This window comes from Amia ocellicauda, chromosome 5 (assembly GCF_036373705.1).
Source record: "Amia ocellicauda isolate fAmiCal2 chromosome 5, fAmiCal2.hap1, whole genome shotgun sequence".
In the NCBI taxonomy this organism is placed as follows: Eukaryota; Metazoa; Chordata; class Actinopteri; order Amiiformes; family Amiidae; genus Amia; species Amia ocellicauda.
Genome location: NC_089854.1, coordinates 33,138,167 through 33,157,003, shown reverse-complemented (window position 1 = coordinate 33,157,003; position 18,837 = coordinate 33,138,167). Strand labels below are relative to the sequence as shown.

At 38.8% G+C, this 18,837-nt stretch overlaps 1 protein-coding gene across 2 annotated transcripts in view; it reads right to left on the bottom strand.

Moving 5' to 3' along the window:
- The window catches only part of spata20 (spermatogenesis associated 20), a 115,465-nt gene that overhangs the window by 54,663 nt on the left and 41,965 nt on the right, over nucleotides 1-18,837 (bottom strand). For both annotated transcript variants that reach the window (XM_066704857.1, XM_066704858.1), the window contains exons 12-13: nucleotides 16,407-16,575; nucleotides 3,829-4,037 (exon numbers count right to left, since the gene is read on the bottom strand). In XM_066704857.1, the coding sequence (XP_066560954.1) occupies nucleotides 3,829-4,037; nucleotides 16,407-16,575 (378 nt within the window). The remainder of the gene's footprint in view (nucleotides 1-3,828; nucleotides 4,038-16,406; nucleotides 16,576-18,837) is intronic.

Genomic DNA, 18,837 nt, shown 5'->3' with positions numbered 1-18,837 from the left:
GTATGTGAATGTATTTTGTCCCGACATACTACTGCAGTCCGATTAAGTCCTTTCTCTAGCAAGATTTTAAAAAACAGTGCCTCCTGAAACTAGTTTGGGCACAGGCGGAGCTGCACCTGGGCCACAGTGGAAACGCCCTGGACTCGAACAGCCACGCTGAGGTGCATCTAAACGTGGCTACTCGAAACATGGGCATAATAAAAAACTAAAAGGGAAAAAAAAAAATACTTGGGTTTTACAATTTTACTGAAAGCGTTATAGAACAATAATATGAAATGAACCAATCACACACTATGAATCTCCATGGAATAAAGGTGCAAAAATGTACAACACAGTAGATGTTTGTATGCAGCAACACCTTACAAAAGCAACAGCTGCTTTGGAGCAGCATGTCCCATAGAAACACTTCCCCTGCCGTGCACTGGTTAACAGCCACATAGCCCCTGCAGAACATCAACATTTGGTGAGGTGGAGACCTCACATTTTTACATACACAATGGACAGGAATCTGTTGCTTAGAGAGATTGTAGGGCTTATCTAAGACCTGTAAGACCTGCGGCGGGTTATCAACACCAGGCTGAAGTCAAGTGAGGGTTACACCGGCCTACTGATTGCTATATCAGACATTAATATATATTTAATTTAGATTTAAGACATGAAAGAAAAGTTGTATTATATAAAGTCTCTATTGATATAGTATGGTTATAGAGTAAAAGCACCCTCAGTGATGCTTACAAGTCATAAAATACAAAAATGCAACGCACAGTGCTTCTTTAACATACACACTGAACAAATGCCTCAGTCTACATCCTTGATGTTGTTAATGTATTGATTGATGGTACTGTACATGATTTTAAAGCCAAAATGAAAAAGCAGGAACTGAAAAATAACAACAAAACAAACTAACGAAAGAAAGGCAAATTAACATAACAGGCAAGGAAGAGGTCTCTGTGACGCTCCCAGGCAGAAACTGTCCAAGGTGCTATGGGATCTCCCTGAAATAAATGACAGGGAGGTTAAAAAAGGTGAGATACAACTGTGGTGAGGGCAATGACTGCCGTCTGCATCAGCGCCACAGCTGTGTCTAAATACCGGGTGAAAAGCGCCTAAGTGTGCCGGAGCTGTCAATCCCGCCCTCATCAATAGCTGTGCATTCACAGGGCTGACCTGTCACATAGGTCTTCAGAATCACGCAGAGAATTAACAATTCCTGCAGCTATGTCAAATGCATATAAATCTAGCAGTTAGTGGTTGGAGTGGATAGAACATAAGAAACATTAAAAACTCCAGGATTTCATCCCAGCTGTTTATCGAAGGAGTCATTTAGCAAACTAGCTTATACCAACCCAAAATAGGGCACAATGTACAAAGCCACAGAATTTAATCCAATACACTATGATCCAAATAAAATAATCAAGAATCATTAAGATGTTTAAACAAAATCACTTTGAAAACAAGATTTGAGTGATGTACCATACACCTGAAAGTCGTCATGCTAGATTTCCAGGGCTTTATTTTGAAAGCCATGCAACATAAGCCCATAGAAAACCAATGAGCCTCTGTGTCTTTGCATCTCTTTAATAATCCAGACACTAATGTCGAATAACACAAAAGCTTCTGGCTTGGGCAAAGATCATTCCTCCAAAGACCCATTCACAGTGTGCATTAAATGCTAATGGTTTTCAATGCTATTTTAGATTGTGATGGGGCATATCACTTCAAAGGTCTCTCCTTCCATCCAACATCGCACTTCTCAGAGGCAGCGCTGAACAGATCAGTGTCAAGAAACACGGTCTCTTTCATCAGTCTCCCAACGTGAGGATAAATAAATTATGAGGCGTTTCTGATCTGACCTGCCTGTAAAATGTATATGTTGCTGTGCTGTTTTTTTTTTTTTGTGAGTGATAATGTCAAGAAGAACAAGAGCAATAATAATAATAATAATAATAACATCAAGAAGAAGAAGAAGAAGAAGAAGAAGAAGAAGAAGAAGAAGAAGAAGAAGAAGAAGAAGAAGAAGAAGAAGAAGAAGAAGAAATCCTTCTGAAAGAATAATTTGTTCATTTAATCCAACATCTTATTTCATCCTTATATACTGTATATGATTAAATATTGATATGGGACACTGCCTTGTCTAGATGACAAAGCATAATCTATTTGTGTTACAGTTGCAGCAAGATTGTGTAACCAGTGTGTTCAGTACAGTTTCTGTGCAGCTGATTTTTAGAAAAACAACTTCATCCAAGGCCATATAGAGAACAAAAGACAAATAAGAAGTCTGTGATTAAGTTCGGGGTAACTTAGTAACCTGATGGATGTCAATGCAGGTGCTCAGCAACCAAGGGAGTCTTTTACGTGATTGAATGTTCCCTAGAAAAACTTTAGATGAGTCTTTCTGACTGGCTGTCTCCAGGGCGCTTCATTATTATTGAATAAACCAATTTGGTATTATTTGAATTAATCAGGTCCTGCAAGTTTCTCTCCACCTATCGAGAGAGTAAATCTTTGCCTATCAATATTATAGTCTGCATTGCATCAGTTACCTTTAGAAATTACTTAGGCATTGCTAGACCCACAGTACCAGCTCATCATAGCACTCTGTGACTGCAAGAATCTAGTGAGAGCACTTCAATGCTCAATGGCCCACTCATCTTTATAGATTTTTATTATTTTGGCCCCCGCTAACCCCCAAAACACTTCCATGTAAATTGAGAACAATCAAAATGTACAAAGAGCATTCCAGACTTCACTAAATGGATTTAATTCTATAATGACTTTGAGATTGATTCTGAAGGAGATTTCCTAAGACTTGACCTGTGTTCCAGGATTATAGCAGTAATTGGGATTATTATACAGTACAAACAGTGGCCTAAATGCTTAGGCCTGGTAAAGGAAAGCCTCTAAATGCCACAATGCTACTTATTTGTGAATGCCAGTATTAACCGGATATTGATTTACCATTACACTCAGGAACTCCGGCTGGTGATTTTAATGCATTTTCAAAAAGTTACTGGTCATCACCATCCTTGTTGGGTGAATGAGCATTTTGTGAATATGTCTGTTGGCTACTCACCAACATCCAGACACTAGTCAATTAAACACAATGACAAGGTTCTTACTTGGGGATATCTGAAATATTACCAAAATCTACATTAAATGGGTTTTCCTATTCAATTTGTAAGTTATGGTCATGCAGTTTTCCAGTGTGAATAGAAGACAACAGAAAATACCATTTTAAATTATATACACACAAAACATTCTGTGTATTTAGGTTAAGCAATACATTAAGGGCTACTCTGATGCAGAATTGTACTATCATATAGTTATTTTCTATGATCAAACTCAAAAACATGTAAATGTACTTCAGAGTAAAAATTGCGAATATAGCAGTGGTGTCCTTGTTTAAGGGGATTTTCTAATCACAGCTGCTACACAAGAGTGTGCTGAGTGTGACAGAGGCCACAGAGTTTTTTCAAACTCCTTTTAACCTCCTACCTAAGAGGAACTTTTATTTTGTAGAGCCTTTCCAAATATTGATATGGATAATCTGTCACCCTTCTTAAAAAATAATATCATTATTAATAGTGGCTTACACCTTTATTCTGTGTGAATCTGAATATTAAATTAGGAGAAATATGGAAATGAAGGAATTGTAATTCAGGTCAGTGTTCCTGTTAAGGGAGACCAAAAGTCTGAATTGTTGGGTAAGATGAGCAATAACATAACCACAGTCACAGTATTAAGCTGTCAAGAAAGCGAGGACGCGTATGAAGGCAAAGCTCACTCAAAAGTCGAGGAGTGTCCTGCGCGGGTTCTCACCCAACTTACCCTCTTTGAGTGAGAGGAGAACACACTGGTCATTGGGGTCACTGCTGAAGTACCCAGAGTCCACCTTGTCCCAGTACAGCTGGTCCTGTCGCTCCTGGAGAACTTCGGCCCATTCCAGCCATTCTGGCTCCAGAGACGCTTCGTATAGATCCAGCAGTCCGGCCACAACGAAGGCATAGTCATCTAGGAAGCCAGGGATGGGAGAGGCTCTGAGGAAACAAAATAAACACCTTGCTGAATGAACTGGTCGAAACACACAAGGGTGAAACAAAATTCAGAATGAATGCCCCAACAGGGAGACATAGAAAGCCAAGTGGACCTTCAGAAAAAGGCTTACTTAATACAAAAATGCTTTAACAGTGTGACAGATAATGAAAATAGTGTTTAATAATATAATTTATATAGTGGATGATTTTAAAATCTTGGAAAGCCCTTTTGGTCCAGTGGTCCTCACTTACGGCCTGAACCAAACAAAGGATCTTCTGGATTGAATCCCAGCTGAACTCTTTGATGCTTCATTAAATGAGTGAATAGAGCTCTAAATGAGTTTGAAGTAAAACCTGCAGGTCTGTGGACCAGTCAGACCACTATCAGGGTAATCTCCAGAAGTAAGTGTGAAAGACGAAGCTAAGAGCCTGCCAAGTGGAGTGAAGTGGTGTGTAGTGATATACTGTCATTTCAAACTCCACACACTCAGTCATAGGTACAACTACAGAAACCAGGTCTGTTACGCAAGACTTTCCAAACAGTGTTATCATTCACAGCATGTTACTGAAAGCTGTTGTTGTGTTTTTCTCTGTTTGAGCTCAGATCAGTCAGATTTCTCCAGAAGAATTCATCCCACTTTAGCAACACTCTGAGAATTAAGTCAATCCGAAGGAGAAGGTCAGCAGAAATACCTAGAGACAGTCGGACTATGTGTGTTGACGATACACAGAATTTTCCTGCACAGCTGTCAAGATATTGAATTGTGAAAATATATATTTTATGTTGGTACGTCAAAATAAGTTTGGCTGTGATTACCACATGAGTATAACTAGACAGGATATTTTACTAAAATTAACTTGATGCCAATGTTCCAGGGCATAGCACAGTGATCAATGTGAATCCTTTAGCTGCACACGTAGCACATATCATCAGTGTCTGAAAACAGAGTACTCCAGGCTATTCATAAAGAAATTAAACAAAGTCAATGAACTGAACCGACTCACACACAGTCATACATCATCAGATTTCATTGTCTGTCCAGATAAGATTTCCTTTGCAGAAAAACTCAGTCTTCTGAAGGAGTAAAAATACATTCTGGACCAGAATTTGTGTCCTGATGCTTTGAGATTAACTTTGGGAGATAGAATAACCATACACATTGCCATTTTATGTGTTTATTTAGGCCACAACATAAAATACTGAAGTCTGCAGGTAAAATAATCCCAATCTGTATGATGTTGATGTCAACAAGAGCTGTAAGAAGAGACGCACTAAAACAAAACTAAATTCACAAAAAGACTGAATAGTGTAATATGAATAGCAATGTTGATAACAGACGATATTGATGGTATGAAGAGAAGGAGAAGGAGGGGGAAAATAAATTACAGCTAGGAAGAAGACTAAGAACATTAATGAATAAAGCAAATATAAAGCATTCCTTTAGTTGAACATTTACTGACAATTCAATGAAACCGGTTAAGTCTCTGTAACGATAATTCACGAGACAATTGCTCCTGGTCGCAGTATTATACAGGTCAGGTAACTTAAGTATCGGCTAGTGGAAATTGGCCTTCAAAAGCATTTATGTTGAAAATAAAATGCGCATTGTTCCCACCATGATAACAATAGGCATTTTGCTTTCCAAATTTCATCTCACCTTCCACCTGTCTGCGTAAGCTGAGGTCAGGGGGATGTTACTGCATGTACTCTGAATTTGTGTGCTCTGAATTTAATCACGTTGCATTTGGATCTCCTAGCCTGTTATATTTAACATCGGCTTAAGGATCTTTGCTTCCCCAGAGGAATAGTTCCTACAATAACAAAATCCCTAAAGTCAATTTTAATGAGCTTCTTAATATCATCAATGTCAAAATACAGTTTTATTGCCTCCCCACTCTAATCCTGTCCATGTTGCACTGCTTCATTTCCTGATCTGTTTTATACACGCTCGTCCGCGATGAACAAGTGGTAGCATGAGTCGTGAAATTGAGAAAATTGATTCCAGGCCACTTAATCAGACTTGCTGACTCGAGCCTGTGACATTATATCCAGCATGTCACATACACGACATTCATTCAACCAGTCATTTACTGCATCATGTTTCCGTTTCTCGTGTCAGGGATAGGATTACAGATTACATGTAATTGCTAGTCATTGAAATCTCTGTACAGATTCCAAATCTCTCTGCAAGTTAAACCTTCAGGAAGCCAAACACTGGAATAATAAAAGCATCGTCATCCACAATAATTAGGCAGCTCGTGAAATTTTGCATGAGAGGTAATTCAAGAATCTGGCAGTTGTAAAGTGCTGTGATTAACTGTAAGCATGGATTAGGCTGTTTTTTCAATAATCTTCTTTCATTAGTTTAGTACTTGTGCATTACTAATTTAATATGGATATGTATACATACTTATTTTGTGGATCTCTATTGATCCCTCTATCTTGATATTTTTGTTATGATAGCATTTGACCATTTGTGTTGTTTACAAAGAGTATTAACACCATCACATGAGTTCAATATGACTTGGGTTTGATATATTTTATTAACATAGCAGCTGAAGTTTATTTAATGTAATGACCAACACACAATCTTGACATGAGTACCTGGGTACCCATCAAGTATTAAATTACTCTGTCCGTGTATATGTATAACTTGGAAAATGTAGCCTGTATAGTAGAGGTATAGAACTGTAGTAATAGTTTGACTTTATGACAAAGTGACAGGTCCCCTTTGACCCAGAAGTCACGCCTCAGGAAACAAAAGTCCCTCTGTACCCCCCGTTGCCCTTTGAACAACCTACTACTACCTACTTCCCACCCTTCTCAGGTTGCCCTTTGACCCTCCCCAGTCAGCCATGTTGGTTGTCAGGTTGTTTGTCCACCTTGGTAGGGAAAACATCCATCTTGGTAGGCACCACATCCATCTTGGCAACAGGCCCCCTACCCACCCTGTTGGTGTGGGGGTGTAATGTTTACACCCCCACAAGCCGGGAGAGACGGTGCCTTTCCGCACTCTGCTTTTGAACCGCTGCCAGAAGGAGTTTGAGACGGAGGAGGACGGAGACGAGGTCTTCGAGAAGAAGCAGAAGTTGCTGGATGCATCCTTGGTGGTAAGAATATTTGAACATATTTTTTAGGGCTGCCCTGATTAATCAATTAATCGGATCTATGAATCAACTAATGAATTGACGATCAATAATTCTTTTATTTAATCGAGCAGATTTAAAAAACAAATTATACGGTTAACACTAGAATTGCAGAGATTTTGAACTACCTACAAGAGCTGATACAACGATCGTATAAAACTAGCATAAATGGATTAGTATTTAAATGTAAATATGAACATAAAACATTCAAATGATTGGTATAAATGACATCAAAACACTTTGTTTTCTAAACGAGTACACTGCACAATCAAAACTAATGAAACAAGTGTTTAATCACTGAATCTGAGTACACCTGTAATGCTACACAATGCGTGTGTTTTTCAAGCACATGACTGTAGACTGTAGGTGAGCTAGAGATTGCGACTTGAACTCGTTTTGCGATTATGCAGCTAAAACGCTACTTAGGCATATTTAATACATATATTTAGTCAAAGTAAAGAACAGGCCTGCACAGAGTATTCAGGAACACAGAGTAATTCACATTAAATCAGTCAAACTGAGCAGCCCTGCGCTTCTACAGTGTTAAATTATAAAGGCGAATCAGGCAAGATATCACATCACGAGAGCTATGGTACAGCATCCCCGCACAAACTGCAGGGTTACAGCCGCTAAAAACTACAGTCCAGCTTTGGATTCAAACTGGATTCGTAAGGAAACACTGAAGACAAAGGAAAGGTTTTTTGTTTAATTTGCATGCAATGCTATTCTTACAAGGGCAGTGTGATTTTACAGTATCATTTGTGAGCAAAACACCAGTTTGCTGTAGCGATTTTAATTTAGTTTGCTGATTATAATGATTTAGTGTTTTTTTAATATTCATTTATATCTTTTTTTTTCCATTCCCATTCAGTGTTGTTACACTTAAAGACTGTTACACTTATTTGCCTGATTATTCTGCCGATGAATCAACTAATTAACTGATTAACCAATCAAATATTTGAATCGACTGACAGCCCAAGTATTTATTTTAAATATAAACAGGGTTCGTACGCTTGTCTGGATGTCTGGAAAAAGTCTGGAAAATGCAAAAGTGATTTCCAGGGCTTGCAAATGCTTGAAAAATCATGCCTCCATTATGATAGTATGTAATTAAGTGCCGTGTGTGCGCAGGGCGAGGAGCGGCAGCGTCTATGTGACGAGCTGCAGGAGACCAAGCGCAAGGCCCAGCGGCGCTCACTAGGCAACATCAGGTTCATTGGGGAGCTGTTCAAGGTGAAGATGCTGGTGAAGAAAACCATGCACAATTGCATCGGTGTGACCACCCTTTGCCTTCAAAACAGCATCAATTCTTCTAGGTACACTTGCACAAAGTCAGGGATTTTATAGGCATATAGTCAGGTGTATGATTAAACAATTATACCAAACAGGTGCTAACGATCATCAATTCAATATGTAGGTTGAAACACAATCATTAACTGAAACAGAAACAGCCGTGTAGCAGGAATAAAACTGGGTGAGGAACAGCCAAACTCAGCTAACAAGGTGAGGCTGCTGAAGTCATACACCATGGCGAGACTGAGCACAGCAACAAGACACAAGGTAGTTATACTGCATCAGCAAGGTCTCTCTGAGGCAGAAATTTCAAGGCAGACAGAGGTTTCCAGACGTGCTGTCCAAGCTCTTTTGAAGAAGCACAAAGAAATGGGCAACGTTGAGGACCGCAGACACAGTGGTCGGCCAAGGAAACTTACTGCAGCAGATAAAAGACACATCGCATCACATTCCTTTCGCAATCGGAAGATGTCCAGCAGTGCCATCAGCTCAGAATTGGCAGAAAACAGTGGGACCCTGATACACCCATCTACTGTCTGGAGAAGTCTGGTCAGAAGTGACCTTCATGGAAGACTTGCGGACAAAAAGCTATAACCTCCAATGTGGCAACAAGGCCAAGTGACTCAACTACGCATGAAAACACAGGAACTGGGGTGCAGAAATATGGCAGCAGGTGCTCTGCACTGATGAGTCAAAATTTGTCTGCAGGCAACACTGAAGCATGGTGGAGGTTCCTTTCAAGTTTGGGGCTGCATTTCTGCAAATGGAGTTGGGGATTTGGTCAGAATTAATGGTCTCCTCAATGTTGAGAAGTACAGGCAGATACTTATCCATCATGCAATACCATCAGGGAGGCATCTGATTGGCCCCAAATGTATTCTGCAGCATGACAACGACCCCAAACATACAGCGACAGTCATTAAGAACTATCTTCAGTGTAAAGAAGAACAATGAGTCCTGGAAGTGATGGTATGGCCCCCACAGAGCCCTGATCTCAACATCATCGAGTCTGTCTGGGATTACATGAAGAGAGAGAAGCAACTGAGGCTGCCTAAATCCACAGAAGAACTGTGGTTAGTTCTCCAAGATGTTTGGGCCAACCTACCTGTTGTGTTCCTTCAAAAACTGTGTGCAAGTGTACCTAGAAGAATTGATGCTGCTTTGAAGGCAAAGGGTGGTCACACCAAATATGTATTTGATGTAGATTTTTCTTCTGTTCACTCACTTTGCATTCTGTTAATTGATAAATATAATCTATTAACATGTCTATTTTTGAAAGCATTCTTATTTTACAGCATTTTTTCTCACCTGCCTAAAACTTTTGCACAGTACTGTATATAATTCTATACATTTTACTGTTTCTCTAAGAAAAGTAGTGTACTTGACTTTAGCGTCTGTTGATACATATAGCGTAAGATAAATATGTGTGTTTCTTTGTATAATAATTCTCTGACAAGATGGCCAAACATTAACATGCTTGGGTGGGGGGTCTGTTCCCATGATGGCTGTGTTCCCTACCAAGATAGCCAAAGACCCTGACAATCAACATGGCTGACTGGGGAGGGCCAAAGGGCAAACGGAGGAGGGTGGGAAGTAGGTGGTTCCGGTTCAAAGGGCAATCTGGGGGTAAGGAGGGACTTCCATTATATGGGCACCAGGGAGACGGGACTTCTGGGTCAATGGGGGCTTATCACTTTGACATACATTCAAACTATTACTACTGAGAACTTTACAAAGCAGCTGTCTGGCAAGCATCACAAAAATCTAAAACAGGGGTTCCCAATGTTTGGTGATGGAGGTCCAATTTCCGGAGGTTGCATGGGATGGGGGCCACAGTAGAAAATGAACCACCAATGAAAACTAAATATGTCCTTCATCATACCTTTTTATTTGCTATACATTTCTGTTAGGGAACATTTATTAACTTCAATTGTTGTTTTATTATTTTCCTCCAAATTACATGTGCAATTTGTAACAGAAATGTTTCAGAAAGTGTAAAAATATAGTAAAGGTTCAGAAAAGGGGGGGGTTGAAGGTTGGCTTTGGGGGGCCGCACCAAACATCCTCAAGGGCCACATTTGGCCCCCGGGCTGCACTATGGGAAATCCTGATATTGAAGGAAGCTTTGCATTAATATGGAAGCTTCTTAACTGAGAGAATATCAAACTTTTAAAGAAAACAAGTGAGCTACCGTTACCATGCCCATATTGTCCAATAACAACAATTCAAGAAGCAAATAGTTTTTTGAGCACTTACATTTACTGCCTGTTCGTAAACCACAACCTCCATTATTGCTATTTATTTATTATTCGCTGGAACTCAAACGTACAGGTATGTTTCTGAACATAGACCAGCAGTCTGTGTTGAGAGTGCTTTCGAAACGTGGAAAAGTAAATCGTTTAGTTAAGTAGATTGTATAAATTAGATAGATAGATTTTGTATTTCACTGTTATGACCAGAAAACATTGTCATAAAGACGCTAATGTTCAGGCATTTTTGTTGCAGCTCACATTGCTAAACTATTACTGCATGAAAATTAAATTAATAAAAATTGAAAAAGAAAAACATTTTGGTCGGTCAGTTACAGATGTAATTTCAAAATACTTCTTTATACGCTCGCTAAATATAAAATTGTTTTGCAGTGGCGGTGTAGCTCCAGAATAGCGGTGTAGGAAACACTGACTTGAACAAACGGTCATTTTGACTAATTAAGCCCACAAACGTAATCAATTAAGTAGTTAATAGTTTGGACATAACTATAACCAAAAGACAACATGGCTCTCGAAGACCAGCCCTACAGCTTGAATGGGATGCTCCGAAGGGATGAGCTTCCAGTCATCAACAACTTCCATAAACCCTCGAGGAGCTCAGATGTGCCCACATAGAAGAGTGGAATTCGTTGCCATGTGGCTTTTTAGATCATTTGCAGCATGAGGAGACACTGTGAAGTGTGTAAACAGTGATCACATGCCTTACTGGGTTTTGCTAATTAAATCAAATTTTGTGAATGCTTGATTTCATGGCTGAAAAATAAGCCAATCTTTTTCCTTTCAGTCATATAGCTGCTCACTCCCAGCCCGGTTGACATGAAGTTAGTGGAATGGTAGTACAACTTTAACACTCTCTCTTGTTCTAACACAGTTCAATTACAGTTGTGATCAACACACTCTAAAACTATATTCAATGAGTTTAAGGATGTGTATACTTTCAACAACAATAAGAAAGCAGACATTACTGAAAAATACATTGTACCTTGTATGTCATATGGGGATTGCAACAAAGCATGTAAATGATACTGCAGTCATGTGGCAGAAGGTTTTGCAACCAGATGAGACAAATTCAAAGCACTGCATCTGGCACAAGCCCAACACAGCACATCACTCCAGTCAACACCATCTCAACTGTCAAGCATGGTGGTGGCAGCATACTGTTTTGGGGATGCTTCTCATCAGCAGGGACTTGTCAGGATTGAGAGGAAAATGCACAGAACAAAGTACACCAAAGCCAATCCTAGAAGAAAACACGCTTCAGTCAGCCAAAAACCAATACTGGGTCAAGAAAATCACATTTCAGAAGGACAATAAAGTGAAGTACAAGGCCAAAGCCACAATAGACTGGTTTAAAATGATGGAAGTCAATGTCCTGGAGTGGCCTAGTCAAAGTCCTAATATAATTTCAATAGAAAATATATGGTGAGACTTGAAGATTGCAGTTCATCAATGATCCCCCAAAACAATTTTGCATGAATACTAGGCAAAATGTATACCATCCCACTGTGCAAAGCTACTAGAAACCTATGCAAAAAGACTCACAGCAGTCAACTGCTGCCAATGGTACTTCAATCAAGTACTGGCTTAAGGGGCTGAATACTTAAGCAATTTCCATTTATATAATTTTCTTTGCAGGTTTTGGTGACATTCAACCTAACATATAGCAGTGTTAAGTTTGACCTTTAGAGTTTAGAATAATACAAAAAAAGCTCATTTAAAAAATGGATTTACATTATTTTAATTTGTCAAAATGTGAAAGCTTTGGTATGGTGTGAAAACTGTATATATATACCTACATATATACACACAATACACACATACATATTCATAGAATATGCAGTCTGCTGTAGGCCATTTTCAGTGATAACCAAAACCCCAGAAAACTTTTTTGTAAGTCAAGATGAGCAATGATAAAATGTACACTTTATCCGATGCCTTAGAAGTATCAAACATGTTATACAGACCAAAGCCTACAGATATGAATAAAGCAGGAAAAAACAGACTTTGCTATAAAATGAATCACTTGCAATCTGGAAACATTCTGTTTCCACGGAATGATTCAAACTTGAAAAAGCAAGACTGGGTGGCAAACATAAAACAAATCAAGAGCATATCTGTCAATTTGTTTTATAAACAGTAAATGGGGTCTGAAATTCAGTTTAAATGAATTGAAAATCTTCAGCAAATAGAGAGTTACACAGACTACTGCAAACATTTTGGTGTCATCTACAGGTCACTCAACAGAAAACACTTCGGTCTTGCTTCACATGTATTTTAAGAAACCATTAATAATGATAAAAGTCAGGACGGGGGAGATGAAAAAGGTCAGATTATACGACAAGACATTTCTTTAAGTATCCCAAGTCCTCTGGTCAATCACTGCACATTAGTATCCTACGTAATCCTAACACAGGATCCAGCTGTTTCTTGAAGGATCTAAATATACATTCATTACAGATAGTCCAAGCCAGTGTCATTTTCCTAAATTTCTGTCGATGTCCTGGAGCTTATAAAGTTGAACTGAGATGTTCAACTTTGTTCTCCACTCACCGGTGGTCTGATAAGACTAAAGCCCTGTAGTCCTTCAAATCTGGCATGCTTTCAGCACTGAAATTATCCTTGTTGCCCTTCTCCCGACCTTCTCTGCAGCTTCAGCATAGAGTATTCCATGTGAGCCCTAACAGGGCAATGTACAAATTCATCACAGCCTCTCTGAAGTACACTGTAAAAGGCAATCAGTTTGACTTCTTTAAACATCTCTTCATTACTTCAGAGTTCAGTGCTTACAGGGCATTAATTCAACAATGTGTCTTCATTAATAGAAGATGGATGCTGAAGTCAATCATTCTGACTCAGTAAGTGGAAATCAGCAGGCCCACCAGAAACACTACAAACAAAAATGTTAGCATTCATTACAAACAACATTTAATTAACTATTACTGTCCAATACATAACAGTAAGACATTCAACTCAATCAGTAATTCAAACAAAATAAACTAAACAGAAACATGATATAGAAACTATACAAAATGTATGTACTAAATACAGTTAGCTACACAATCACAGTCATCATTAACACTGTGGCTCGCAAATGTGCAATATAACTAACAATGTATTTTGCCTGAACCTGTTTAGATACTTGGTGCAAGACTGTTGTCTATGCTCATTTCACCTTTGTGCCATCAGAATGTTTTCTAGCATTACTGGTTATACCAGGACCTATAATGTCTCCATATATAAGAAAGGACAAACACCCTAGTAAACACACTGTTGTTCACCTCCTCCCTCTCATTGATTCACACACCCTTCTCAAAATCTCAGTTTGAAAACACATTAGGTTACGATATAAATTAAATGCATGATTTTGCTGCTTCCTACAAGGTGTGAATGGTAAATTACTTCATACTAAATAATATAAAGATTCCCAATAACTCAACTACTAAAAAGTACTGTTGTCAATACAAGTTGAGCTCTGGGGTCCAGGCAGCACTTGAATCTGGGAAAGCTGACTGTGACCATGTTTCCCCAACAGGGGGCAAGCAATTGTCTGACCACTGCCAGGAAAAATAGGGCTTGAGTCTACCCGTGCTTCCTTGGTTTGCCACACATAGCGACACAGTGTGCAGATGAACCAGGGCCTGAGAGCTCTGCAGGGCTATCTGCATCAGTCCTCCCCAAAACACTGTAGATCTTCTGTTTGCACTGTGGACTTGCACATTTCCAAGAATGTTATTTAGCTGCCTACATGCCTCTTGTATTTGAACAGCTAATTATAATTTGCGACTCCATTTTTTTTTTTTTAAAGAGAACAAATAGGTAAATCAAATCATAACAATAAAGTGACTTAAACTTAAAGTATTTTCTTCTTTCTATGGTGCTTTGTGGACTGTCATCGCGTAGTGAAAACCTCTAGTCTAAATCCTTCGAAGCATTGTGACCAAAACCACGCGTTTCCAGGAACTCAGTAAGTCAGCACTGCCAGGAGAGCTCAGGGTCACTGTCAATCTGCTGCAGACCCCTGTCACATCACATGAAACAGCATGTCTGTCCCAATGTGTCAAACATCACAAATGTACCTGGAGGCTCCAAGCCTGTTAACATGCTGTTTAGAAATTTTTTGTTTGTTTTTTCTCTCCGTTTGACCTCTTTCACCTTGGGAAACCTTTCCACTAATGCTATTCCAGTTACAGCTCCTAGCGTACATCTCAATGGGCTTTCCAACATATGCATTCTTAGTAAATAAGATGGGTGTCAAGGCCTATTCCCTCAGAGTAATCCTGTAATTCTGAATCTTTTCTACTAGCAGTACAAATACTGACTGAATGGAGCTGCCTTAAATTAGGAACAAGTTGAAATTTGCAGCTCCAAAAACTATCAAGTTGACACAAACAACTGAAAATGATTGTGTGGCAGTTCACTGATTCACTGATAAAAGATTAATTAGTAGGGAGCAGAGGATACAAAATAAAACAAAAAGTTAACTCTGTCTGTGCGTAATTAAACATTATTTAGCCCTGTCCAGGAAGTGTAGGGGCACAACTGCTTTAGTTTAAGTGAATTAAATCGTACACCTAGAGGCAAGTCAGAATTAAATGATTGGTAATGAAACAGATAATTATCAACAACAGAGATACATTGACATTTTATGAAGACTAGAAATGTTCCCAACAGTAACTGCCTAAAGAGAATAAAAATTCAGAACCATTAAAATAAAGTTTTTCAATACCTACATGAACAGACACTTAAATGATATTCCCTGTGGCCATAACACAAATGAAATACCATAGCTAATAATATCTTAACTGTTACAATCAAGAAAATACAAAAATAAACTAAAATATAAAGAATTCATGCATGCATTTAAAAAAAAATGATTTAAAAGACACTTAAAAGCATACAGATACCTCCTATTGGTCTTCCACAATAAGAATGCTTTGAACTCAAGTTTAATTTTGCCCGCTGGGGGAAAGAATATCAAAGGGATCAACCGAAAAACAAAGAACAAACACTTCACTATCACTTCATTATCAGTGTCATAAATTATCTATCTGTAGTGCACGTTAATGCTTAAATAAAATCAAATAAGATGATATATGAAGAAATTAATATGGAAAGACAGCACTACCTAATGAGCAGAAACAGAGCCTTTCTAACGGTGTGTGGCAGTCTCATTTGAGCCTCACGTCTTAGTCATATTCAGATTTGCTTTTGCTACATTTCAAAGCTTATACAGTCAAAGGTAAGAGAGCACCGTAATAAAACACTTATCTATAAAATGTAATTGCAGTTTTGAAGCTGGCACATTTTAATTACATCATTGGTATGGCCAGGAACGGTGAGATTATGGGCAGCTCTCAAAGAACGTAATTTCATCTGATGCTAAAACTAGCACAAACTTGCATAATTTTAGGTTGTGGAATAAGGAGAAGTCTTTTGAAACTTTGGTGAATTTTATTACAGTACATCCTGCAGATATAAAAGACAAACCCCACAAAGGAGTCTTCTGAAATATAACAGGACATCCATGAAAAAAAAGAAAACAATTAATGATCCTATTTCCAGAATTATTATTCACACACCAATATAAAATTGAGAGAGTCCTAAATTTGGGAAAGTGCATCACAAAATAGATAGGCAGGACAAAGTACCAGATCTGACTTACATCTGCTCCACCTCCATCTCCTCTCCTCTGTAGCAGGCCCGGAGCAGCTTCCGGTCAACTGGGTCCCACATGTGCTCTTTGAGGAACTGTGCAGCTCGCTTTGCTCGCTCCACAAACATCTGCTCGCCAAGGACTGCCCCCACCTGGGCAAACCCTGAGATCATCAGACCTGGGAAAAGACACAACCAGCAATTTCTGTTACACCCCTTTGGTGATCAGGTGGTTTATTAGGCACCGGAGAGACCTTAAATCAGCAAAATCTGTGTATTGAAGCTGCTAAAATACATCAGTGAATATTAACTCAGTTGGACACAATTAAATAACTCTAATTTACTAATGGCTCATAGAGACCTGCAAATCAGGGATAGAGACTGGGCAAGCTTTCATTGAACATTGTGTAGAAATAATCAGAACATAACAAAGGTAAAAAAAAGAGAAAATTCGGCCGATGCAGATCTTCTTTCTTAAAAGATCTCAGGGAATCTGTTTCAGCAACAGGGCTGGGTAGCTTGCCCCAGATTCAAATGGCCCTTAGTGAAAATAAGTGCTTCCTGTTACCAACCTCTGCTCCAAGTTAAAAACAGACCTGTGTAGCACTTCCCTAGAATATTTATTGTGAGTATCATCTCCTGTGTGGTAACTTATTTCAGGTTCTTCAGACATGTAGGGTCATTAAACAGTTTCCGTGATCTACAGTTCTTGACAGAAATACACCAAAAATTAGGGTATTTACATAACCTTCTTCTAAGCCCTATTCCTTTTCAACAGCCTGGCAAAGTAGAATACCAATTTTCAAAGCTTTCATGCTGTGAATCCCGAGTATTGCTCCCTCACGGAAATGAAAAGGGACACTACATAATAGCTTTCTAAATGTGTGACGTTTCATAATATTTAAAAAGTACTTAGTTATACATGAAAAACGAATTCCATTTCCCTCAGCAAGCAATTTTTTTCTTCTTTCCCCTCAGCCCATTTGCAATTTTTTTCTCAAACAAAGTGTATGCACATCATGAGTAAAAATCCCCTCTCTAGTGTCTGAATGGCATAATAATTATACTGTTACACATTAAAAGTAGAAGTAAAGTGATCAGTTTTAAACTGTATATATAATTTGTTTCCAACAGTTTGTCTTCAGTGAAAATATAGTAGGCATTCAAAAATGACAATTTGGCAAATGTACTCTGCCTCTCTTTAGAGTAAAGACACATTAAGATTTCCCAAGTAATTTCTACTAAAAAATACAACCACCCCAGGAATATACAAACATATGCAAGTTACTGCAGCACAAAATGATCAACTACTAGATTACTGTTTTCTGGTAGAGGTTTAGAAGAACAGTAAGATTATTTTCACTTGCAATTGAGGTAAACCCACAGAGGTTTATATTGATTAATCAGCGTCAGAAGAAATGAGTGAAAATTATTCACGTGGGGAAAGAGTGAGAAAAGGCCCTGAAACATGGGCTGGGGATGAATTCCTCGCCTCTCTTGCCAGGTAAATTAGACTCCCTGTAAATGGAGCACTGTGAACCAATTCAAACTGGTACCAGTGGGAACATGGGGGAAAACATTATAATGGGACAGTAACAGTCCACAGCAGAGGGCTACTAAATGTGACCAAAATGTGTGTCCATGCTGGCTTATATTGCAGCTGCATGAAGCTGGTCCGTGTTCAAGAGGGAATTTGTTGTCTGTTGGTGTGTGCCCCAGGGTTCCAATTGTAGTGTACAAAATTTCAATGCTGCATTGTGCAGTTTTCACTATACAGTTTTATTGCCCCTGGTGCTCACTTGTCACAACTGTGCCTCCCATCCTGGGTAATAATCAAGTACAATTATTTACCCTTGATATGCTGGGATCTTACCATTTAAGCAGACTAAAGGCAATGAAGTTGAATAAGTCAGCAGGTCAAACGACATTTACCCCAGAGGCTTTCAGAGAGGAGAAGTCATGTCACATACAAGAATTATACAGAATCAAAAGAGACACGTTGGAACCTTATACATACACTACCGGTCAAATGTTAGAACACCCATATTTTTAATTTTTTTATTGAAATTTAAGCAGTTCAAGTCCAACCTGAAATTGTACAAAGGTAACTGATGAACTGCCAGAGGTTAAAAATAATGCACATTTCAGAGTAATGTCACTACACCCTCTTAAGTATTATTTGGCAGATGTTACACGCAGCTCCTGTGCATAGAAGTTACACTGTATTCCTACAATGCACATCATTTGAAAGCTCATTCTCTTGGCTACCAGCAGGTTTCATTCTCATACACATCTGATTTACAGTTTCCGTGTCGCCCGCCGTCATTCAGAGCCTGAGGTGTAAACGTGAAGTCTGCTCTGGGAGGGGGGGGATCTCATTCAGACGGCCACAGATCACTCAGTTTCGAACAGATTCTTAGCAAATAGGCTTGTTTTGTTCA